The sequence below is a fragment of the Myxine glutinosa genome, chromosome 1 (assembly GCF_964187855.1).
Source record: "Myxine glutinosa chromosome 1, kmMyxGlut1.1, whole genome shotgun sequence".
NCBI classification, from domain to species: Eukaryota; Metazoa; Chordata; class Myxini; order Myxiniformes; family Myxinidae; genus Myxine; species Myxine glutinosa.
In genome coordinates, this window is record NC_136261.1 from 89658652 (window position 1) to 89685465 (window position 26814).

Sequence of the window (26814 nt, forward strand, 5' to 3'; positions counted from 1 at the left end):
GACATACAGACAGGTGGACTGCCAAACAGACAGACAGAATAACAGACCAGACAATCCAATATACTTGTGAATCTTCGATTTTGCAAGTAAAAAGCAAGGGTGGTTACAAAACCTCCATCCACCTTTGGTGGGGGTGATTCAAACTGCCTTTCTTAAAATAAATAAAATCTGCAACCTTTTTACAACAGGTACTCCTGTCATTCTCGCTAATTGCACTGAGTGCTGCAGCTGCACCGATTATATCAACAAGGCAATAGAATAGTACTTTCAAAACATCTTGCGTTACATCTGCCTTTCAAGCAAAACTAGCAAACATCAGCAACAATAACAAAACAATTGTTATTCCTGCCGCATTTACCTGCGCATCATTTCTTAAACGTCTGCTGCTCCTCACATCCTCTTTCACATTGCTTTGTGCACTGTTCAAACATCTCTCTTCAGCCGCCACTTTCCTGCCAGGGACAGGAAGTAATTAAAAGGCACAAGGTCACGTGAACTTATTTAATCAGTCTATGCCTTAGTTCACATCAAAAGCTCATATATCACACAAAACATAGCTCCTGCCTGATATATACATGTATGTATATATATATATATATATATATATATATATATATATATATATATATATATATATATATATATATATATATATATATATTGTTGCGGTTCTGTGTTTTTACGAATAAAGGTTAATTTCCCCCTCATAGTTTAGTCACACTACAACACGTAGCCTCACGATAGTTCAGTTATTTCATAGTAAATGTAAGCATAGTCCTTTTCCTGTGTTAGTTGTGCGTTGAGTAGAATAATGAGAGTTAGGTTTCCTTCCAATGCTTTATGCCACCCCGATGCTTTGAGTTTTGGCGCAAATTACCACGAGGCCGGCCTGACAAGTCGAGGCAGGCCGAAGGAAGGCGGGACAGAAGGAGTGGGGAGTGACGGTAAGCATGAGCCGCCAATCAGGGCTCGAAGGGAGTGGCTTAGCACTGCGTCAAAAGGCGTGATTTGGAACATTCGTGGCGGGCTAAGGGCATGGCAATATAACCCTTTGCGCAAAGCCCCCACCTCAGTTTTGAGGGGAGAGGCGCTTGAACAAGTTATGAGGCAAGCCCATGCGAGAAGGACATGCGCTGAGTGATGAGCTTGAGTTATCGTTTCGAAGCGCTGAACAAGTTATGAGGCGGGGTCCTCTGTTGAACAGTTCTGAGAGTGCGCATGTTGAATTGAGTTGCAAGATAAACGCTTGGTTGAGCTTGAGGCAGATCCTCTATTGAGTTACGCGAGTGAAAGTGCGCCGTTGATTAATCGTGCTGTGAGGAACCGCCGAGCCAGGCAAGAGACGTGCATATTCGCCTGCCTGCCTTTGTTTGAGATACGTGCCGCAAGGATCCCTCCCGCCTGCCTGCCTGCCTTCATCGAGGGACGTGCTGTGACCGGCAGAGGGCTACGTCGGGCGAGCTGTTCCTGAACAACGGAGCTGGCGCGTTTAGCGCATGAACATTTCCTTCTTTCATTCCCCCTGTGAGTGTGAACGGGTCCGTGTCTGGGAATTAGGCTAAGACTGTATAAGATCTGCCCTGTGTCTCTGCTTCTACCAATCATTGTAAATAATTATTATTAAACGTGTTATTTCTTTGATTCGACCGTTTCGTCCTTTCCATCTATTGAATAAGTGTGATACGAACTATCACTATAATCGGGTTCCAATACTAAGGTAATTGCACGGACCACGTGGTACGCCATCCGCTCGGACGTACTCAAATTACGCGTGGTTCGTGCGAGACGTGATCCCCGCTTCCGTGGCGGCGTAGGTATTTAGGTACGTGTGAGAATTGTCCCGAAACCCTGTTCTGCGTCTGCCCGGGAGTGGCGATTCAAATCTCGTGGTTGCGAAGACCCAAAAAGAACAAGGGGCTTAATCTCCCCTTGGTAAGGGCAGCAGGGTCGCGCGAAAACCATAACATTTGGTGTCAGGAGTGGGATTGGACCTGGAGTGCGCTTCACGCACTCGAAATTATGAGCGAACGAAATTTAGTTTAAAACCCAAATTATATTCGTACCATGGCTGGCCAAGGCGGTCGAATGCCGGTGGGGGTAGATGATAAGGAGAAATTAATGACCCAAGACCAGGAGAGACAGTTGGTAGTGGAAGCTGAAAAGGGTGCAGCAGTTGGCAAAGAAAATGGCGGCGCCTTGCATGTGGCGGCGAGGGCCGGGCCCGCTGCGCAAGTGAGGGTTATGGACATGCAATTACTCATGACGCAATTCATGGCATGCCTGAAAGAAGAGAGGGACAAATCAAGATGAGAAATGAAAGAAATGAGAGATGAAGCCAGGTGTAACATGGAAAAATTGGAAAACAAAATGGGTGGTCAATTGAGAGAAATGGGGGACAAAACCACCCGTGAAAGGGAAAAAATGATGGCAGAGTCAAAGAGGGACATGGAAAAGGCAAGGGAGGACATAGGGCTCAGCTGGAAGGTAGAGGGTAGCGCGCGACGAGGTAACGTGGTGTGAGGAACGCATGGGGAGCGAGCTTGGGCAGAGCACAGCCAAATTGACAGGGGCAATGGAAATAGCGACGTGGGGTGTAGAAGAGCCGACGGTCGCCGAATTGTAAAAAGAAATTTTATGGGTGCCGGCGGTCGTCGAAGAAATAATTGGAATTGAAGAAACAATTGGGGCCGAAGAGACGGTAGAATTAGAAAACAAATCATGGGAGAAGGTAATGGAATGCACACAAAGTTTGTATTCACACCGTGATGCCATGCTTGCTAACCCCAATAAAGGTTTACAGGTGCTGGCGGAAACGCCAGGGAAGGAGGACCCCGAGGTGAGTGGGAAATATGGCGCGAATGTGTTTGGCGTGAACGGGTTTTTGGCGCGCTTGGGAAAGAGACGAGACCCGGGCGTTCGCGGAGGGTCCATTGTGTGGTGTACGAGGGCGACTGGCATGAAGTGTGAGAGAGAGTGTGCGCCGATGCGTGTGAGAAAAGAGTGTGCGCCGGAGTGTGCAGGAGATGAGTGTGTAACAGGAGAGTGTGTTACGGAGTGTGTAACAGGAGAGTGTGCACCTGGTTGTGCGGTAAAAGAGTGCGTGGAGGAAGAATGCACACCAGACTGTGTGCGGGAAAAGTGTGAAACGAGGTGTGTGAAAGGCGTGAGTATGCCTAGGTGTGCAGGTACGAGTACAGAGTGTGAGGGAGAATGCACCCCAGAGAATGTGGATGGAAAGTGTGCAGTAACGGAGTGTGTGGGAGGTGCGGGGATGCCTGGGTGTGCGAGTGCGGAGTGGGTCGCGAGTAGTGAGGACGCGGCTCAAGCATCGACACCGACCGGGGTAGCGTTTAGCGGGACGGATAGCAGACGTGAGCCCTCGGTGAGTTGTGTGCAGCAGGGACCAGTGGGGATCGATGCCGCGTCGGTTTCACAAGGACCGGCGCGCACGATTCGTGCCGGCCCCCGCACTGTATGGTTGGTGCCGTGCCGTGGAGGCAAAGGCAATCGGCGAGGTTCCAGGGGAGGTAGGACATTTCGGAGCCGCGCACCTTAGCGGGTGCGGGGCTCCGACCGTGGCCGGTTGGGCCATCGTGCGTGGGACCGCGAGGCCCCGCGCAGGGATGGGGCCCTGCACCTTGGCCCATCAATACCTCCTCCCCTGGATCGAAAATGCCGGATGGACCCAACATACAGGAGACAAACCACCCGCATGGATCGCTCGGCCTTTCAACGCCGAGCCATGACAAAGTACATCCACATGGAGAGGCTCAAGTGTAGCGGACGGATGAGAGTAGTGTACCCTGCATGGAGGAATGGTAGTTTAACCATTCTTCACATGACCAGGGCCCATGAGCATTAGTTTAGGGGGATAGCAGTGATAGGCACATGGGGGTGCCAGCAATGGTTACCTCCATGGGGCACCGAAGCTAGCCGAGGGAGGGCTAGGATAAAGATAGGGAATTAGAAGACTGTAGGAACAAGATTTAAGTAGTGACTCTTGTACTGTAGAGGGGACGTAGAGAGAGTAGATGGTTGATAATGACAAAGGGAGTGCTTAGTTTAAAGGGACGACGGGAAAGAACGAGTCTTCGGGGAAGTAGTTAGATAGATGATGCTGTGTGTGTGAGGAATTGTGTATGGAAAATAATGGGAATTGTGTTGAGGTGTATGGAAAAAGGTGTGTGAGCACAAAAGGTGTGCAAGACAAAAGTTGTGTGTGAAATAAATGGTGTGTGAGAATATTTGGTGTGGAATGCTTGGTGTGGAATAAAAGGTGTGGAATGCGTGGTGCGAAGGATTGAATGGGGGAAGAGTGGAACCCATTCGCGAAAGTCCGGGGGGGGGGGGGGGGTAGTGTCAAGCCAGGTAGAGGGCATAGGCAAAATTTGTATGGATATTGACACCTGTGGTGCGGGCGGTAGCAAGTAGTGTTTGGTTGGGTGCATGAGTATGTGGAATGGCTGGGTGTGTGGTTTAATTGGTGCGTATGGTTATTGGGGCACTCCGCCACTGGTAGTTTGTCGGCCAGGTGAGGCCGCAGGTAGGCTCTGGGGACCAGTTAGGATAGTTGTGAGTTGTTGAGTGGGGCCCGAGGATCCTAGGAAAGGACCCGGGTTGCCCAATGCCAAGGTGGGCATCGGGGGGTAAAGTGCCAGGAGAGGCCTTCCCCAGTTTAGGAAGTTGCAGGAGCAGGTAAGCTCAGGTGGCGACTTCAGTGGCAGAGGTGCGCAGGTAGGTAGACCTGCTAATGGAGCCACACGACCCAGCCCCGAAATTGTGCAAGGGCACAGTATGAAAATTTGTGGGAGTGAGACCCAAATTTTGGAGGGCACCGCAGAGTGGACAATGGGAATTCGGGTTTTTAGAACCACATAGTTTAACGAGGCCGATTGGCAGGGTACGACCCCGGGCAGATTAACAAAGTAAATGTCGGTAGTGTAGTTAGGATATGAGAAATCCCTTCGCACCATCCACAGCCAGTCACCGAGGAGGACGAAGCTCCACACCAGGGCGCTGTAAGCCGTTTGAGTTGTAAGACGCATCACGACGTAAGGGTGACATTGTGTTTGTTCCATTCCTTCCCTCTGGGGAGGGATTGGGAGACGAATTTGGTATAAAGGGGGATATGGGAGACAAGACGTAGAGACGAGTTTGTAAATACAAGGAGGGTTAGGGTAGTGTAAGCCGACGGTGGGGGGTACGGACGGCTAGGGACGAGCCTGCTCTGCTCGCTCTTCCGCGCCCCTCGCATCGCATTACCATGTTTTCTATGTGCCGTTGCGTCCTTTCCGCTTTGCTGGTCATGCTTTGTCTCTCCCCCCACCCCAGGACCATTTTGGAGGTGGAACTGTGCAGCACCATCGACCTGTGCAGCATCTTTCTGCACCTTGTTACATCTGTGCAGCCGAACTGCGCAAAACTTTGCTGCCGTATCCTTCTGCTGCACCCTTGTTACATCTGTGCAGCCGAACTGCGCAGCATTTGCTGCCATATCCTTTTACTGTAACTTTGCTGCACCTGTGCAGCACCTCTGGTGCAAAATCACCTTGCATCTTCGGACCACTTGTTTTGAGTGGCATTAATGTCATGCAATCGGACCACATGAGGTTGGCCCTGCCTGGCAAAGAAATGAAATAAACGCATTTTTGGTGCATTTCTATTATGGTGTGCTGGGGACGAGAAGATTTGTAAGTTAGATAGCCCTGAAGATCAAAAATGGCCTGTATGCTGGTCCGGGGGCTAGCCGGTTTGATAGGCACACAGAAGAAGCAAGAAGCAAGATGCAAGAAGCAAGCAGCAAATGTTATGATGATGAGTGTGTTTTGTGTTTTTGCTGTGCTTTCTCTACCCTCCAATCTTCTCTTCCAAAAAGGACAGGTCCTGGGTCATAGAATTGTAAATAAAAGTAAGTTTTCGTGATTGTAAATATAAAAATGCTGCCCCCCGGCTATGTGTTTAGTTTGACAAATTCCGGAATTCGTTTAATTGTGGGTGTGATTCTGATAGGTAGCTACTCAACGCAATAGGGGGTAGATATTTAGTGTTTTAAAACTGTCGCATACATGGGTTAGAGTAAATGTTAGGGGGAACCACACCTATATGTCACATGTAAAAGTAAGGTTAATCTTGCATGTCATTCTCCAACCGGTCGTTTCAATTGTTGGGTTCGACTCGGGGACGAGTCTGACGAGGGAGAGGGGTAGTGTTGTGGTTCTGTGTTTTTACGAATAAAGGTTAATTTCCCCCTCATAGTTTATTCACACTACAACACGTAGCCTCGCGATAGTTCAGTTATTTCATAGTAAATGTAAGCATAGTCCTTTTCCTGTGTTAGTTGTGCATTGAGTAGAATAATGAGAGTTAGGTTTCCTTCCAATGCTTTATGCCGCCTCGATGCTTTGAGTTTTGGCGCAAATTACCACGAGGCCGGCCTGACAAGTCGAGGCAGGCCGAAGGAAGGCGGGACAGAAGGAGTGGGGAGTGACCGGTAAGCACGAGCCGCCAATCAGGGCTCGAAGGGAGTGGCTTAGCACTGCGTCAAAAGATGTGATTTGGAACATTCGAGGTGGGCTAAGGGCGTGGCAATATAACCCGTTGCGCAAAGCCCCCACCTCAGTTTTGAGGGGAGAGGTGCTTGAACAAGTTATGAGGCAAGCCCATGCAAGAAGGACATGTGCTGAGTGATGAGCTTGAGAAATCGGTTCGAAGCGCTGAACAAGTTATGAGCCGGGGTCCTCTGTTGAACAGTTCTGAGAGTGCGCGTGTTGAATTGAGTTGCAAGATAAACGCTTGGTTGAGCTTGAGGCAGATCCTCTATTGAGTTACGCGAGTGAAAGCGCGCCATTGATTAATCGCGCTGTGAGGAACCGCCGAGCCGGGCGAGAGACGCGCATATTCGCCAGCCTGCCTTTGTTCCAGATACGTGCTGCAAGGATCCCTCCCGCGTGCCTGCCTGCCTTCATCGAGGGACGTGCTGTGACCGGCAGAGGGCCACATCGGGCGAGCTGTTCCTGAACAACGGAGCCGGCGCATTCAGCGCATGAACATTTCCTTCTTTCATTCCCCCTGTGAGTGTGAAAGGGCCCATGTCTGGGTAATAAGCTAAGACTGTATAAGATCTGCCCTGTGTCTCTGCTTCTACCAATCATTGTAAATAATCATTATTAAACGTGTTATTTCTTTGATTCGACCGTTTCGTCCTTTCCATCTATTGACTAAGCGTGGTACGAACTATCGCTCTAATCGGGTTCAAATACTAAGGTAATTGCACGGACCATGTGGTACGCCATCCGCTCGGATGTACTCAAATTACGCGTGGTTCGTGCGAGACTTGATCCCCGCTACCGCAGCGGCGTAGGTATTTAGGTACGTGCAATAATTGTCCTGAAACGCTGTCCTGCGTCTGCCCAGGAGTGGCGATTCAAATCTCACGGTTTCGACGACCCAAAAAGAACAAGGGGCTTAATCTCCCCTTGGTAAGGGCAGGAGGGTCGCGCAAAAACCGTAACAATATATACACACACATCTGTTACCGCTAATTTCCACTAATATACATATTATATATGTGTATATATATTATATATATATATATATATATATATATATATATATATATATATATGTATGTACTGTATATATTGTTGTGGTTTTGGAATAAAGGATAATTCCGCCTTGTAGGTAGACGCACCACAACATGAAGCCTCGCGATAGTTCAGTTATTTCTTAGTGAATGTAAGTGTTGTCCTGTCCTGTGTTAGTTTTGCGTTGAGCAGGTCCATGACTGTAGGGCGGTTCTTTTGGTGATAGCATGCCACGTGGCAGGCCTGAACAAGTCCAGCGAGGCCGAAGGGAGGAGCTGCAGGAGGGAGTAGCCGGTAAGTACGAGCCGCCAATCAGAGCTCGAGGGGAGTGGCTAACCACGACGATGAGAGTTGGGGTTTTGGAACATTCGAGTAGGGCCGGGCAGAGCCATAAAACCCTGCTCCGAGACCCCCCACCTCAGGTGAGAGGAGGTGAGTTCTGAGTCAGAGTCGTGTGCACGTCAGTCATAGCCGGAGAGTATCGTGAGTTCAAGTGCTGAGTTACAGTTCCCTATGAGACGAGTTCAAGTTCCCTGTGAGAGTGAGTGGAGTTGAGTTGAGCTTGAGAACGCACGAGAACGCGCCGCTGAACGAGTGCATTGAATTGCGGTGATTGAGATTGTACACAAACTTTCCCCGTGCCCCGTGCCCTGCGCTGTATTAATCGCGCGCTCGAGAGGATGACCCGGGCCGGGCCACAGACCCGTGATCTCCTCCTGCCTGCCTTCGCCTCCATACGTGCCATGAACATCCGAGAGCCACGCCGGGCGAGCTGCCCCAGAGCGACCGACGGCAAAGCGCGTTTGGCGCGTGAACTTCTTCTCTTCTTCTCCCCGTGTGCATGAGTGTGCCCTGTGGGCCCTGTGTCTGGGCTTTAAGTTAAGATTGATTAAGCTTCTGCTCTGTGCCCCCTTTCCTTCATCCTGATCATTGTAAATAATAATAAATTGTGTTATTCCTTTGATTTGACCGTTCCCGTCCCTTCCATCAATTGGCTTCGCATGGTACGAATAGAACCGCTCGAATTGGGTTCCATAAAAGTAACAGCACGAGTCACGTGATACGCATACCGCTCGGGCGTACTCGATTAAGCGTGGCTTGTGCGAGGTTCGGTCCCCGCTTTCGAGGCAGCGTGGGTTAAAGGTACGTGCGAAGTTGACCCGATACCCTTTTTCACGTTTGCTACGGAAGTGGCGATTCGGCCTCGCGGACCCAAAGACCCAGGGGGAAAAAAGTGGTTTAACCCCCCCCCCCCCCCTTTGTAACGGGAACGGGCTAAGGGAGATCCGCAACAATATATATATATATGTATACAGTCACGTGAAAAAGTAAGTACACCCCATGTAAAGTTTTGACTTTTTCAACAAATTGCAACATACAGCTATTTGATCTTCATTTCAACAATATTGATAGATAAAGGTGATATAATATAACAAATATCATGAAACATTTACATTTTGTAGTCCATTCTATAATTTAAATAAACATAAATGCAAATTTCGCATGTGGAAAAAGTAAGTACACCCCCACATTTATCACTACTTCAAATACCTAAAATTACAATCAGGTGCACCAGCTCAGGTGCAAATGATTAGAACATCGTTGGAGAGGATCTTGGAGGAACCTGTCTTATTTAAACCTCAGACATTTAGTTTGGTTTGCTCTTTGTTGTTGAAGTGTGCGGCGTCACCATCCCTAGATCAAAAGAGCTCTCTGAGGCCTTCAAAAAGAAGGTATAGATGCCAACGAGTCTGGGAAGGGATTTAAAAAGATCTCCAAAAAATTTGAAATCAATCATTCGACTGTCCGGAAGATCATCTACAAGTGGAGAAGATTCCAAACAACTGCCAACTTGTTCAAGCCAGGCCGCCCCAGCAAATTCAGCCCGAGAGAAGACCGCAAGATGCTGAAAGAAGTCTCTAAGAACCCCAGAATGTCATCACGGGACCTACAGGTAGCTCTTGCCACTGTTGATGTCAAAGTGCACGAGTCTACCATTAGAAAGAGGCTGCACAAATTTAATCTACATGGGAGGTGTGCCAGGAGGAAACCTTTGCTGTCCAGAAAGAACATCAGGGCAAGTCTAATGTTTGCCAATGAACACCAAGGCAAAGACCAGCACTTCTGGGACAATGTGCTCTGGACAGATGAGTCAAAGGTAGAGCTATTTGGCCACAGTACCAGAAGACATGTTTGGCGAAAACCAAAGACAGCATTTGACCACAAGAACCTGATACCAACTGTAAAGCATGATGGTGGAAATATTATGGTTTGAGGCAGCTATGCTGCATCAGGGCCTGGGCAGCTCACCATCATAGAATCGACTTTGAATTCTTCATTGTACCAGAGGGTGCTTGAGGATAATGTGAGGCCATCTGTCGGAAAGTTGAAGCTCAACCGAAGGTGGACCCTGCAACATGACAATGACCCTAAACATACCAGTAAATCCACCAAGTAATGGCTGAAAAGAAAGAAATGGAGGGTTCTGGAATTGGCCAAGTCAAAGCCCGGATCTAAATCCCATCGAGATGTTGTGGGGGGATTTGAAACGAGCTGTGCATGCAAGAAACCCCTCAAACTTCGCACAGCTGAAAGAATTCTGCATGGAGGAGTGGGCAAAAATTTCTCCCAGTCAATGTCAGAGACTGGTCGACAGTTATAAGAAACGCCTACTTGAGGTTGTTTCTGCCAAAGGGGGCAATACCACCTATTAGAGCCAAGGGTGTACTTACTTTTTCCACATGTGAAATTTGCATTTATGTTTATTTAAATTATACAATGGACTACAAAATGTAAATGATTCATGATATTTGTTATATTATATCACCTTTATCTATCAATATTGTTGAAATGAAGATCAAATAGCTGTATGTTGAAATATGTTGAAAAAGTCAAAACTTTACATGGGGTGTACTTACTTTTTCACGTGTGGTTGTGTGCTTCCCCTTCTCTCCCCATCTTGTCTTCCGCTCCCTCTTTTTGTATATTTTGTTTGTCTGGTTGATTTGTTTGTGAAATAAATGTTAGCTCTTCCACGAGCCTCGATTCAGTATACAAAAAAAAAAGAAAAAAAAAAAAAGACTGTATATATATATATATATATATATATATATATATATATATATATATATATATATATATATATATATATATATATAGATACAGTGGTACCTCGGCTTACGAGTGCCCCAACGTACGAGTTTTTCGGGATACGAGCCGTCGCTCGGGCGGTTTGTTGCTTTGGGATACGAGCCGAGATCCGATGTACGAGCTCAAAAAATTTATTTTTTTGAATTTTCCGGTTGTGGCTTCCGGTTCCGGTCACGCGGTTATCTTGCCGTGAAAGCATCTCTGCTTGGATATAAAACACGCAATCGTCGAAATACATGAGCGAGGAATCTCCTTGCTCCAGCCGGTGACGTCATCGGCGGGGATCCCCGCCTCCAGAGTGGCTGGTCACGTGACCGCCAAAGCGTGTCGCGCGTGCGGGTATAATGAGCTACACCTGTGGATCACGTGACCACGGAAGCACGCCTCGCTTGAGAGGCATGGCTTTCGGTTTGCGTTTTGCTTTATAAGGCGCGATAAATGGGCTTTTGAGTGTTAGCGGTTCATGGCGTTGACGGTTCATGGCGGTTCATGGCGGTTGACGGTTCATGACGGTTCATGACGGTTCATGGCGTTGACGGTCAAAAACCCATTACATCAATTTTACCAGGCACTGTACAGTAAGTACAGTGGACACCAAATGCACGGTGGAAGGCTAGAAGTAGAAGATCGTCCAAGACAAGTGAGAATAAGCCATACTTTGGAGGAGATGACGTCATTCGCTGGTCCGATAACCAAAGATGTGGTATAAAAAACCAGGTGAGCTAACAATGCAGCAATGAAGGAATTCGGCCAAGGCACCGGCACACAACGACCTACCTACATCGAAAGACTCAATGCCAATGGTGACAGAAGCCAAGACGGCCGGCTTAAACACCGCCGAAAGACCACGGTGTACCAACTTATGATGCAGAACATCTTGCACTTAATATGATGACAACAGGTGCCATCCTCTGACGTACCATTACAGGTACAGGTACAGTACACGTGAGCACAGAGCAAAAGTTCACTGAAACCGAGATTAAGAAAAAAGAAAAAACACCTCGTGGTCCGTGCTCGATATCCGAGTTTCAATCTTTTCAAACACATGATGCTCTCGGTCACGGTATCTCCTGCGAGCTGCTTCTCCTTCAACCACACAAACAACAACTTCTCCATATCTTCATGGATAGAGGTCCGGAGCTTTGAAATAATCGTAACGCCCTTGGCTGGCGTTATAGCCTTTATGGACTCCTTCTGCTTCAAAATCGTACATATCGTAGAAGGAGTACGATCGTACTGCCTCGCCAAGTCGACAACACGCACACCTCACCTGGCATGCTCTTCTCCTCTGCTTAATAAAACCAGTTTATTTCTTTACATTCTCTTGTATTATGTACAGTATATACGAGGTCGTGCTTGTTTATACATTATTTGTTATTTATAAAGTACATTTTTGTTATTTAAAAGCACCTAACAAAAAAAATTGGTGTTTTTTTTTTTAGGCTGGAACGGATTAATAGCATTTCAATGCATTTGAATGGGAAAATTTGCTTTGACTTACGAGCGATTTGGCTTACGAGCTCCGTCACGGAACGGATTAAACTCGTAAGCCGAGGTACCACTGTATATATATATATATACATATATATGCGGTATATATTTGTGGTTCAAGGCGTTTCACCTTTAGCCCACCGAAACTAGAGAAGCTATAAACACATAAACTTTTTGAAACCCTCATCAACACCTGTAATATGCTCACCTGTCCACTGTTTTGCTGTTATGGTTACTAGTCGCGGTCAATGATAAATGCTTTCTCTTGGGTGGTCTACCAGGACCCCTCTTAATGGAAGCTTTGGCAACTTCTGGCTCTTTATCTTCTTTAATTGAGGTTTCAGGGTTGCAGATTTTGGCCCTGCAGCAAAACAATGACATTCACTCGTATTTTTCTCATTTAACCACCAACCTTATCATATTTCAAGTGAAACTCAAATGCATAACCAAACGATCTTTTTCATACATTTCTCATTGCTTTTCTTTTCAGCACCTCTCACCTTTGTAGCCCACCTACCCATGAGGAGATCGAAGCTGAAGTCGTGAAAGTTCTCGCTCACGCTCCTGATAACGTCGCTGCAGTGCAGCCATTTTGACACGTAAGCCCAGCTCCAGCTCCGCTATCTCTGGGGCTTTGTCTCCATCTCCAGAACAGGACTGAAAGATGAGAATCACAACCTTACTCTAAACCAGATAGACACAACAGATACAAAGGTGAATTCAATACCTTCCCTGTACTCACATTTCAATCCTCACCATGATGCGTGCTCTCAATTTGTTTTAACCAACAAACTTATTGATGAACTTCTGTATCTAACTTTCTTTCATTGCTTGGCCCTTCCTCATGCATTTGAGATCAGGCTACGAAAACGTCGTGTCTATACCGTTAATCCACCAATCTTACAGACTTCAGCCAAATGTCAAATTTAAATTTTTCAATTCATTTGATATTTTCATCACATACATATTTATATTTTTCTTACCGATGCAATGAAAAAAGCAACTGAAGCTGTTTTTGGCAATTTCATGTGAGAATATTCAATGGATGGCAGGATAGCTTATTCATAAGTGCACTCGCCATAGAGCCATCTCGCCTGGGATCAAATTTCAACCCAATTATAAAATGTCATCCTGGTGTTTCGCATTCATGGTAATGTATCAATGTGTGCGCCATCCATCGGAAGGATGTTCCGATGGATGACGCACACAGGAACAATCTGCAAGGGATCCCACGGTGTACTTGCGAAGTGGGCGAATTATTGCCGGGACGCGCCATGTCACTACTACTAGGATATAGGGACTCGAGTAATTGCCCCCCCAAACTACCCCCTCTCACCCCCCCCCCCCCCCCAAGGATGTTCCGATGGATGACGCACACAGGAACAATCTGCCAGGGATCCCACGGTGTACTTGCGAAGTGGGCGAATTATTGCCGGGACGCGCCATGTCACTACTACTAGGATATAGGGACTCGAGTAATTGCCCCCCCAAACTACCCCCTCTCACCCCCCCCCCCCCCCAAGGATGTTCCGATGGATGACGCACACAGGAACAATCTGCCAGGGATCCCACGGTGTACTTGCGAAGTGGGCGAATTATTGCCGGGACGTGCCATGTCACTACTACTAGGATATAGGGACTCGAGTAATTGCCCCCCCAAACTACCCCCCTCCCCCCCCCAACCTCCCCCCCCCCCTCCCCCCCCCAAACTACCCCCCCTCCCCCGCCAAAGCTTTTGGCATTTCCTCCTTCTCTTTTGGCTGTTCCTTTTGCCCTATTGCCTCCTGATCCATTCTGTGTTCTAGCTTTGCTTGAGCCTTGACTTTGTATCCAAAAAAAGTTTAGTTTGAGTACAAAGTGGATGTGGATGAGCTTCATTTTGAGATAATTTCTAATTTTATGTTGTTCCCCGCGCACGCGAAGCGAAGAGCGGGGTTAAGCAATTGGTTCATATCAGTCCGTCTGTCTGTTCATAGTCTGTGAATGCCAGTTTATGATCGAGGAACAACTTTATTTAAATTGAATGTTGTATTTTGAACGCATCATGAATCTGAAAACAAACCTGCTGTTTGACAGCACCTTGTCTCAGAATTGTCCTGATCGCACATGTGCAGAGGAGTAAGATTCTTTTTATCTGTCTGCCTGCCTGGCAGGTAAACAAAATTGAAAATCATTCCAAACAGGAAACTTACTGTTTTTAAGGACATCATAAAGGACCAACGACAGGCACAAATAACTAATGTAACATGTTAAATAGGGTGGTGTAATCGACACTGCGTCAATGGCGGTAAAACGGCAGTAAATTCCGGAATTTATTTATTTAACATGACTTAAACAATCTTTATTTTGTTTTTATTGAATTAGATACTTAAAACACTGTAGAACACAAATTACCTTCTTGTTACAGTACTACCAAAACCCTTCCGTGTATCCGTACGTATACATGTTAAATAGGGTGGTGTATTAATACTGCTTCAATAGCGGTAAACCTCCGGAATTGTTTTTAAACAATCTTTTTAAAATAATTTTTTAATTCAAATTGAAATATACACTTGAACACTGTAGAACACAAATAGCCTCTTGTCACTTCCAAAACCCTTCAAGCAGTACTTGGACATGTTAAATAGGGTGGTGTATATGGGCGGTGTATAAGACTGCTTCAATAGTGCTAAGCTTCCAGAATTTTTAAAATGATCTTTAAAATCATTACTTTATTAAAATTGAATTATATATTTGAACACCATACTACTAAACGGAAGGGTTTTGAAAGTAACGAGAAGACGATCTATGAAATCTTTAGTTTGCATATTTTTTCACATTGAATTTATTACAAAAGAGGTAAGGATGAGCTTTGGCAACATCATTTTCCTGCTTTTCTCTTCAATCTCCTCTCACATGTCAGGTCGTATAGGTTATATAAATTCACATGTCAGGTCTTATAAGTCTAAGGCTTAAGTTATTCTATATTATTAACTAGCATATGTCTGTCATGGACTATGATGGGATGGAATGACAAATTATAGGATGGAACAGTCATAGAACAACAACATTCCCATGATGAGCAAAAAAATTAATACAACAACAACAACAACAATAATGCCATGAGAGTTGGGCTTGAAGCACGGACCAATGGGATGTTGTCACATGATCTGGTATGGTGAATGTTTTGACAAACGTATACATTTGATTATAAAAACTGAATACAAGTTTAAAGGAAATTTAGATGCTGTAATCTGAATTGTAGGATAAACCTACGAAGTTTGGTGACAATGCGCGAAGCAGTGAGAGAGGCAGACAGACACTGTCGGATTATTTCCCCTAAATTATTGAATCTACAGGGTGGCCTGAAAGTCGCTTTACCCCTCCCAGTAAATGAATTGTTCTTAAACTCTTCTAATATACCGGTTTTATTGTACAGTACAGTACTTACAATAATTCATCAGTCATTGTATCTGTATGATGAAATAGATTGTTGCGAACCACACCCTTTAGATGTTGGAGGGAGATAATTTGACTCGATTTTTTTTTTCAACAAATAATCTCGAACAATAACAATGGAATAATATGTTTTGATGAAAAACAAATGTTTCACTGATCCACAGATAAATATCTAAAATATTCGTGTTCCAAATACATGTTTTAAATATTCATCACACTTCCGAGGAATCCATGTGAGTGCTCATGATGGGTTGTTGACTACCGGGTGTTTTGATTCAGAATTCTAAATTTAAACGTGTCTCCTTCAATGTTGCAAGATGTCAATCTGCAACGTGCCCCCACTCATTTGCCGCGCTGCTTCAAACTTCATCGCCGGCAATGAACATCAGGAATTTTTTGATGAGAAAAAAACTCAATCAAGTGACAATGAGGAGACACGTTGGTTATCATTGTTTATCGCAGGCACGGTAGGCTATAATGTCATGGTTTGTAATGGATCATCGCGACCCGCCAGGAGGGTATAATAACAATAATATCTGTAACACAAGACCAAGCGCAAAGACTAACAAATTGAGCTGCCAACCTCCGAACAAATAGAGCTTGCTGCCTGTATGAAGGACATCCTGTGATCAAACAATGGACTTTTTGAATCCTTTTATTTTTCTGACAAATAATTCGTGCGTGACGCATTGTTTTCGGTTCACATCTGTTTTGCTTGAATTTTGGTAATTGTGACTCTTTCTGAGATTTACTAAGTAGATTAAATAGCCAGTCTTATTTTACTTGGATTTTGCTGACAATCAATGCATACAAGTAAAAGCAATGAGACTTTGTTGGCAGATCACGAGTTCTACGGTGGTTGCATGATAGGCTTGTGTATTTACACAATACCTAATTTTACTGCTGACCTACACAAGTTTCCTGTCTGTCCTACTGGAACTAATTCCATAAGCTAACACCACAAGCAATAATTATTTTATAATGAGCACAACAAGGTTGCTGCCACTGCTCCTGCTATTGTTGATGCTGCAGGAAAAGACAAAGAATCTGCTGCTATAGAAAGGCCAAAGCCTCGAGGGCACCGTTTGGTGTGCCACGTTTTGTTTTGTTTTTAGCTGCAGATCCTGTGCCAAGAGGACCACAAACATCAGATAATGCAAGTAACAAGACACCCACCAGGTACGTTTGACCTTCAACTCGGTTAATCCCATTCGCATTCTCAAACAAACTGGTAGTCTGGCTGAAAAGTTCTCTTCCTGTTGTTCATCAAAACGTTCCATCCTTTCACTTTTAAAATGTATTCATACCTTCCTGTTTTACTCCATGTTATTTGTGCACACTATAAGTCCATGTTATTTCACAAGGAAAACATCATAGTCAGGGCCCTTAGGGATATTCTGGTTCAAATTCTTCCAAAAGCATCAAATTTGGCGCAGATGTTGCCCATGCCATACTCTTTCGATTTTTGACGGGCGCCAAGGGCGGTATGATCCGGGGACCATACCGGTCCATCCCGCCATGTCACCTGACCTATGACGTCATAATTAGGATATGCATCCAATCACATGGCGTACTATAAGTGGGCAAAGTTCAAAATGAATCGATCGAAAAATGAAGGCAGGGATCCATTTTTAAGGTTTTCATAAAATCCAATATGGCCGCCAGGTCACATGACCTATGACGTCATATTTATGACATGTATACAATCATGTATACATGAACCCGGATCATGATCGCACAAAAATTAAACACAAGGATATGGCATACAGTTCATAAAACATCAAAATCCGTACCTTTGTAATTAGACTGATGAACTGCATATGCCTGAAAATTAGGAAATAGACATGTAAATATTTCCTCTAATTCTCAAAAATAAGGTCAGAGTTCAATTACCCAACCCAGAAACATAAAATGGTGAACCTCGCGTAAATCTTGACAAAAAACTCAAAAACCGACATGTTTGACTCAAAAATGACCTTTAAGGTTGACCTTGAGGGTTGACCTTGACCTTGAATCATCAAAATAACATCATAATTGGATTCATCGACCTCGAAAACCCCTGAAAAGTGGTATCATACATGATTCCAACCCTTTTGGTTATTTAACTGATTTTCCTCTCATCCGGGTGGCGGCCATTTAGTATTTCGCCAATATGGGGCCCCCAGGGGGGGGGGGGCGCCCGTCAAAAATCGAAAGAGTATGGCATGGGCAACATCTGGGCCAAATTTGGTGCTTTTGGAAGAATTTGAACCAAACGGCCCCAAAATATCCGTAAGGGCCCTGACTATCAGCAGAATTCATAACAGCAGGGAAATTTGTTTGTACTATCTTGTTAAATTTAATGTACTTCTTATCCCAAATGATATTTCAACTTTAGTTATGTTTGAGACTCTTGGACTGAAATACTTTTTTTGACACTGGCAGGACAATTCCTTACAATTCCTTACAATTCCTTACAATGGCAGCATTATTCCTTACATTTAAACGAAATATTGACTTGCTAATCATACTATAAGCAGACTCGCTAGCATAAGGGTTAGAGCGTCTGCTCCCAGTCTGGGAGGTCAGTGGCTCAAACCCCATCTCAGTCAAACCAAAGACTTTTAAAATGGTACGTGCTGCTTCCTTGCTTGACGCCCAGTATTTAAAAGGATAGAGCATGCACAGACGAACAACGCTGGGAAAGCAATGGCAAACTACCCAGCATAACCTTTGACTACATAAATTAATTTCCCCTGGGGTTCAGGGTGGTAGGAGCACCCCAATTCTCTCGATGTCAATATGTATCGAATAGTGCCACCTGGTGGAAGCTTAAAAGTTTAAAAAAGTTTTTAAAAGTTTAAAAAGTTTAAAGTTTAAGTATAAAAAGTTTTTTTTTAAGTTTAAAAGAAGTTTTAAAAAAAACAACAACTACCACGGTCCCCGAAAAGGCCAACCCCCGCCTTGCGGGGGAAAAAATGGCCTCTAAACGGTGGGTTTTTTTTTTTTTTTTTTTTTTTTTGGGGGGGGGTTTTAGTGCCACCTGGTGGAAGCTGGTATCGCAAGTCATAATAAAACACGAAAAAGACATTATTAAAGTGAGGAAATTAACTGATCCATGAGGACGGGTTCTTTGCTGGTAATTGTAAATAACCCTTCTCAATGTCGAGTTTCTAGACCTCACCTTATGATCACCTTCTCCCACCCGCTGCCAAGTGAAATGCCTCCGCCGAGCTAACCCTCGCCGAGCCTCATCACAGACCACATTCTGCATCGTGTTTTGCTTTAACGGCAAGGAGTGAGGATCGGGCGGTGTGGGCGAGGGTGGAACAAGAAGGGCTGCCATCCGGGACAAGGCAAACAGGCCGCAGGGATTATCCTGCCGATTTGACTCTGCAAGATAGTTAGAAAGAAAAGTTGATACAGAAGGTAGTTGAGTTTAAACAACTTCATATAATATGTCAGTTATATTGAGGGAGTTGTTATTGCAATGGCATAACTGTGAACATTTAATACCAAAAGTTAGGAGTGAAAACTTTAAAAATTTAAAATTGCAGACAAATAAAAATTACGACCCACCTTTAAAATAAATGATTAGTATATTGCAAAAATTTTAAGTGGTGCCACTTGGTGTCACTATTACTCTGAGTGTGTGTGTGTGTGTGTGTGTGTGTGTGTTTACGTGTGTGTGTTTACGTGTGTGTGTGTGTGTGTGTGTGTGTGTGTGTGTGTGTGTGTGTGTGTGTGTGTGTGTGTGTGTTTACGTGTGCATGAGTGTGTGTGCGTATGTGTACGATGACTTGTACTGAGTTGCTGCTCCACTGTGACCACAACATTCCACCACCCTCTATCGCTAGCAATCTCTCTCCACTCTCCATCCACCTCCACCTCTCTGATATCCCTCGTCAATCAATCCTCTCACATTTACCGTAAACAACCTCTTTTTCTCCTTCCCCACTTTTTCAAAAACATCTGCTCTTTTCAGATGTTCCTCTCTTCACACCAGGTGTGCTGCCCAGTCTAGCCGGCTCTTTACCAATCCCACAGTCAAGCCTATTTGCACACCAATGTCCTACCTCAATTCATCCATTCTCCTTCTATCCACTCTCTTCACTTCTGTAATCCTCCTGACCCAGGTTTTTCTCTTTGACCTGTAGCCTCTGTTGTTGATGCTCTGTCATTATTACCATCTCCAGACAGTATAAAGGTATACTGGTGTTATACCTGACTTCAGGACTTTTCGTTTTAACTTCCTCGATATCTTCCTGTCCACCATCAAACCCTCCACTTTCATCCATGCATCTGCACCCACTTGTATCCTCCTCTTACTACCATCACCAGACACCATTCCACTGAGGTGCACGAATCTATTTTCCTGCCTTATCTCCTTCCCCTCTAACCTGATGTTCAATTTCTCTATCTCTCTCTGCTGTCAGACCCACATTACCTCCATCTTCTCCAAGTTTATCTTCAGTTCGTGCTTCGCAAAAAACCCTTCTTCCACTCCTCCAGCACTTTCTGCATCTCTTGCGCTTTCTCCGCTATGACTGCCAGATCCTCTGCATACAGTAGATCCCTGAGGATGTCTTTCATGCTGACCTTTGTGCTGACCAGTTCCATAATGAACACAAGAACGGCACTCGGCAGAGCGCATACCTCCACCTGGATGAATAATTTACGTATTTTAACCCACTGATAGGCCTGATCTGGATCCGGCCCTGAACCAAAATCTAATCAGCTTGTTGTTGTTACCGACCTAAATGTGTATACATACATACATACATACATACATATATATATATATATATATATATATATATATATATATATATATATATATATATATATATATATATACATACTGTTGCGGATATGGGATTTGGCCTCCATATCCGCTTGTAAATATTCCCCTATTTCCCCAATACTCCCCAACTATCCCCAATCCCCCATTCCCTAGTCCCATTGTCTGTAAACAACACTCTGTAGAACCGACCTTCCCCTTTTTCCCCCATTAACTGTCGTGCCCAGGTTCACCGCATCTCACGTAGACAACTATAGGACCTCTTGCTAGTTATTCTTAGTCTATGTCAGTTAAGGACTCGTTTCCATTAATTCTGACTCTTCGTTGCACCAGAATGTGATTGTATGGCACCAGTAGTGAGTTTAGGACCTCCCCATACCTCCTCCCATCTTCCTCATGAAACAACAACAACAACAACTACAACATCAGCGCGCGGGGAGTGTGCGTCCTCACACCGGCTTGGTTAGCCGCCATTGCCCATGTGCTCCGACGGGGTTACCACGAAGGGGCTGCCTGTCAGCTCCTCGTCAAGGGCGGACCCCGGTAACCCCCCCGCACCCAATAAGAAGCGGCGGGCCGATTCCATCTGGGGCGGAGCTAACGAGCCGAGGGCGTGTCACTCCCCGCCGGATATACGCAGCCACTTACCGGACATGACGTCAGAGATGCGCCCCGAGCTTGAAGTGAAGAGAACCAGACGCCACCTCCGAGCGCTGAGAGACCTCCCTGCATCTTTTGGGCCGCGCTATCCTGTCCCTGAGCCAAGAGTGCACCTTGTGCTGTCCACCGACTACCTGCCCCTCCTTGCCATCAATCCCCATGTGAGTCAGTCTTGTCCCGTTTATCTGTCGTCTGTCGGGGCTACTGTAAGACCGTATTTAAGTGCCTACCTTCCTATGCTGTCCCTCTTGTCCTTGTAATCTCAACGTTCCGAAATATTATAACCTCCTCCGGAGGTCTTGAGAACTGTACCCCTGGTGTCGTGTCATTTAACCCAGCCGTTGTGTCCTTTCCTCAATTGATTTAGCGTAGCGCGACTCGGCCAACGTTCGAGTATAATCGGGTAAACTGTGCAGACGCGGTCATACCAAACCGCTCGGTAAACCAACATCCACAACCGCGTCTAACATTTGGTGTCAGGAGTGGGATTCGATCCGGAGCGCGTTTCACGCGCTCGAAATTATAACAGCAAAATTCGGGTTTTTATTTTCGTAAAACAAAATCAAATTTCGCTGTTATAATTTCGAGCGCGTGAAACGCGCTCCGGATCGAATCCCACTTCCCGACACCAAATGTTACCCTAAAAGTAACAATTGGTGTCGAGGAGTTGGATTCGGACCTGGGACTAAATTTGTTAGGCCCAAATTTTGGGACACCAATTGTACCTTTAGGGTAACATTTGGTGTCGGGAAGTGGGATTCGATCCGGAGCGCGTTTCACGCGCTCGAAATTATAACAGCGAAATTTGATTTTGTTTTACGAAAATAAAAACCCGAATTTTGAAAGTCGCGCTATGGCAGACCAAGACGGCTGGGTTCCGGTAGTAGGGAGTGAGGCAGGGTCGATCCAGGACCAAAATGAGGGACAAGAGGGGAGCGAAGCAGTGAGGGTAGCAGATTCGCAAAATAGCGTCGTCACGCACGAGGTGGCGGGCGCGCGAAATGGCGCCTCGCACATGGCCACGGCGCCCACGCCCGCGACCGTGGTAGCGCCACCGGTGGATTTGAACCTTTTTCTTATGCAAATGAAGGCCCTTATGGACAAGAATAATGAAGAAATGAAAAACAGTATGGGGGTAATGAGGGACGAAATGAGGGCTGATAGTGAGCGATTAGAGGGCCAAATGGGGGTAATGAGGGACGAAGCGAGGGGTACCGGTGAGGGGTTAGACAAGAAATTGGGGAAGTTAGACAATAATTTTGAGGGGTTAGACAACGGGATAAAAGAGGTGAGAAATGGGTTAATGGGGGTAGAAAACAGAATGGCCGCTCAAGAGAATCAAATGGAAGGGATGCAAAAGGGGTTAGAGGGGTTAGAAAACAGGATGGAAGGCAAATTGAGGGACATGAGGGACCAAGCGGAAAGGGAAGTTAAACAAATGGGGCAGCAGATAGAGGGGGTAAGAATGGGGGTAGAAACCAAACTGGATGCTCACAGGGAGGAAATGGAGCAGATGAGGGTGGCATCTGGGCAGGAGATGCAAGTGATGGGAGAAGAGATCAGAAGAGGTGTGAGTGAGGAGGTCGGAGGAGTGCGCGAGGAGGTGAGGCACTGTAAGGAGCGCATGGAGAAGGAGGTGAGAAAGGGGACTGTAAAATTGCAAGGTGGTATAGAGGAGTTGACGTTGGGAGTAGAACAACTGACAGTGGGACAAAAGGAGTTGGGGGACCAGGTAAAGAAGAACATAGCGGTAATAGAGGGTTTAAAATCGACACAGAAGGAGATGAAAAAGGACGTAGGGGTAATTAAAAAAGAGTGTCAGACGGTACATGAGGACCTGACGAGGAAAATGAACAAAGTAGTAGAGGTGATGGAGGTTAAAGAGCGGGAGGTGCGGGAGCACATAGAAAAAAATAAAGTGGAGTTAGAGGAAGAACTTAAAGGGGCGCACGAGGAGATGAAAGAGGTTAAACAAACATTAGAAGAAGTGGAAGAAGGGGTGAGCGAAATTAAGAAGCGACGGAGAGAGGATAAGAAAGAGATAAAAGAGGAGGTAAAAGAATTGGTCCAAAGTCTGTGTTCGGATCGTGATGATGTGCTCATTAACCGGATGAGGGATTCGCAGGTGATGGAGGAGAAGCGAAGAGAAAGAGGACCCGGTGTAAGTGGTGACCAATATGGTCGTGCGTATGATGCGCCAGGGGATTTAAGGAGCTTGGGGGTCGAGATAGACCCGGATGTTCGTGAGAGGCCAAGAGTGAGGTGTATGGCTGGTCCGGAGGGTATGGAACGAGAGGTGCGAGGTGTGGGTGAGCAAGGTTGTGGTGGTATGGAATGGGTAGCGGGTTGCGGAGGTGTGACCCATGCATCGACACCAACAGGGGTAGTTGTTGGAGGGACCGGGGAGGCACGAGAGCCCCTTGGGGGTAATGTACTGTGGAGGCCCGGCCGGTTCGGCCCCGCGCTGACCCCGCAAGGGGCGACGCACGGGGTCCGGCAGGCGGGCAATGACTCGCATACGAGGTGGTCCCACAAGGTCCCACTCGCGCCGTATGACGGTGGGTAAGGGTGGCAGCCCTGCCACCCTTCCCATATGGGGCAAATGCGCACTAGCTTATGGGGTATACGGCAGTGAAAACTAGCCCGGGTGGGTTAGGATATTGATAGGGACCTAGAAGATGACAGTAGGTAACGTTAAGTTTAGTTAGTGACTGATACCTGTAGTGGGGACGCAGGTAGTTTAGTGTGGATGATAATGACGAGGGAGCGCAATAGTTTAAAGGGACGACTGGGAAGCGCAAGTTTCAGAGGGGAGTAGTTAGATGAGATGATGCTGTGTGAGAATTGAACAGGTGTGATTGCACAGGTGTGCAACTGGACAGGTGTGTGGAGCAGTGCGTGAGTAGTGAGTGTTGTGGATCAGCGCGAATGCGCTTGGGGAGAGAAGGGTGCAGGTGGCACCAGGTGTGAGAGCACAGGTGTGCAGGTACAGGTGTGTGGAGAGAGTTGGAGTAAGTGGTACGGAGTGGTGTGCATGGTGCGAAGGTGTGGATGGGGGAAGAGTGGACCCCTTTCACGAGTACCCGGGGCGGGTAGTGTAAGTGTTAGGTAGAGGGTATAGGTAAATTGTGGTTGGATATTGGCATTTGTGGTGCGGTTGCAGAATGGTATTGTGGATGGGTGCATTAGTGTTGTGGAAATGGCTGGGCGTGTAGCCTGTTAGTGTGTGTAGTTGGTTGGGCACTCCACCACTGTGAGGATGTCGGCCAGGTGAGGCCGCAGGTGGGCTCTGGGAGCCGGTAGTTGTGGGTGGGGCCCGAGGATCCGGAGGACGGACCCGGGTAGCCCAGTGCCAGAGAGGGCACCGAGTGGGGAGAGCGCCAGAGGGCCTTCCCCAGGTAGTTAGGTTAGGGCAAGGAGCAGGTAAGCTCGGAGGCAACTGCAGTGGTGGAGGTGTGCAGGTGGGTAGACCCGCTGGGAGAGGTACACGCCACAACCCAGAAATTGTGCGAGGGCACCGGGAGATGAATCGGGGGAGTGAGACCCCAAATTGAAAAGCACCACAGTTTGGTCAATGGGAATTGGTTTTTAGAACCCATAGTGTAAGAGGGCCAATGGTTTGGCAGGAGAAAGACCCCGGGTAATGTAAGGTTGTTAAAGTCATTTAGGAAATAGTTAGGATTGATGAACCTGTCGCACCATATGCAGCCACTTACCTGTGGTGATGATGATGACTCCACACCTGTGTTTTCTTTGTTCTGTGTGCAGGAAATGAGAATTGCTGTGTGGATTGGTGAGACGCATCACGACGTGGATGAGACATTGGGGTGATTCCATCTCTCCCTCCTTAGGAGGGACTGATGATGAATTGGTAATGGCAAATTTTGATGAGAGTTGAAAATGGCAAATTTGATTGGTTAGGAGGGAGAGAAGACGAATTTGGTTTATGGGAGGAACGGGGAAGACAGTAGGGACGTTTGTTGATTTGTAAAATAGATGTTTATGGGTAGTGTTGTGTTTTGTGGATACAGTAAGGGGTAAGGGAGGGGCCATGTAGGTTACCTGGTGGGGGGGGGGGGGCGTACGGTAGGAACGTACCTGTCTCACCTGGTTCCCATGTGCCCCCAGTGTGCATTACCTTATATTGCATGCACTTTTGCGCCCTTACCACCTTACTCACTTGTCTTCTTCTTTTGTCTCCCACCTCCGAGGATCTGGCTTTGGGGCAGAGAGAGAGGAGAGAGAGGTGCTGGCTCCGCAGTTGTGGGCCTGCACTTTCGCTGCTTGCTGCCGGGATCGATACACCATATGGACCGCAATTTTGGTGGCCACCCACAATGGACCGCAGTTCTTTTGCGGCCAAGCACCACCCATGGATGGACCTATGGGTCAACGTGGCACCTATGCCATACAGGTGAACCACTAATAGTTGGCCCCCTGACAGCCACAATAAAGAAATGGACGCGGTTGGCGCCTTTCTTTATTTTTAAAGAAGCAAGAAGGCCAAGTGCACCACACGAAGGCAAGACCAGCGGCAGAACATCGGCCGGCTGCGACACCACCGGTGATTTATAAACACTTTATTGGTGCACCGGATGGTGCTGACTGTGTTATGGGATGGTGCTTTTGGTGCTTGGAAGGGGTGCTCTGCACATTATTAAAGGCCGTAAGGCCACAGAGCACTCGTGGGTTGGTGTATCGATGCTGGCATGCGTGCTCTCTCTATGCATAACATCTGCATGTGTTCCTCCAAAAACAGGTCCTGGATCGTAGTGTAAATATCAGCGTAGTCTTGTAAATAAAGCTCCCTACCGGCTGTATGTTTAGTTTGCGAATTCTTTCCGCGATTCGGTTATCCTGTGGGTGTGTTTCTGTGAGGAGAAGGGTGCAACGTCGCAGGGGGACATATTTACTCATTTGTGAATATCTGTAAAACTGTCGCACTCAGGGTAGAGTTAATAGTAGAGGGAACTACATCTGAGTGCCACACTAAAATAGGTAAAAATTTATCGGGTCGGGACGCCCCGAGGGTAGAGAAGGGTGCAATGTTGCGGATATGGGATTTGGCCTCCATATCCGCTTGTAAATATTCCCCTATTTCCCCAATACTCCCCAACTATCCCCAATCCCCCATTCCCTAGTCCCATTGTCTGTAAACAACACTCTGTAGAACCGACCTTCCCCTTTTTCCCCCATTAACTGTCGTGCCCAGGTTCACCGCATCTCACGTAGACAACTATAGGACCTCTTGCTAGTTATTCTTAGTCTATGTCAGTTAAGGACTCGTTTCCATTAATTCTGACTCTTCGTTGCACCAGAATGTGATTGTATGGCACCAGTAGTGAGTTTAGGACCTCCCCATACCTCCTCCCATCTTCCTCATGAAACAACAACAACAACAACTACAACAACAGCGCGCGGGGAGTGTGCGTCCTCACACCGGCTTGGTTAGCCGCCATTGCCCATGTGCTCCGACGGGGTTACCACGAAGGGGCTGCCTGTCAGCTCCTCGTCAAGGGCGGACCCCGGTAACCCCCCCGCACCCAATAAGAAGCGGCGGGCCGATTCCATCTGGGGCGGAGCTAACGAGCCGAGGGCGTGTCACTCCCCGCCGGATATACGCAGCCACTTACCAGACGTGACGTCAGAGATGCGCCCCGAGCTTGAAGTGAAGAGAACCAGACGCCACCTCCGAGCGCTGAGAGACCTCCC

General features: G+C 46.6%; 1 protein-coding gene across 5 annotated transcripts in view; it reads right to left on the bottom strand.

Moving 5' to 3' along the window:
- The window catches only part of LOC137425954 (uncharacterized), a 153570-nt gene that overhangs the window by 79654 nt on the left and 47102 nt on the right, over positions 1-26814 (bottom strand). For all 5 annotated transcript variants that reach the window (XM_068114673.2, XM_068114697.2, XM_068114678.2 and 2 more), the window contains 4 exons: positions 18826-19034; positions 12742-12881; positions 12433-12585; positions 359-452 (listed from right to left, as the gene is read on the bottom strand). In XM_068114673.2, the coding sequence (XP_067970774.2) occupies positions 359-452; positions 12433-12585; positions 12742-12881; positions 18826-19034 (596 nt within the window). The remainder of the gene's footprint in view (positions 1-358; positions 453-12432; positions 12586-12741; positions 12882-18825; positions 19035-26814) is intronic.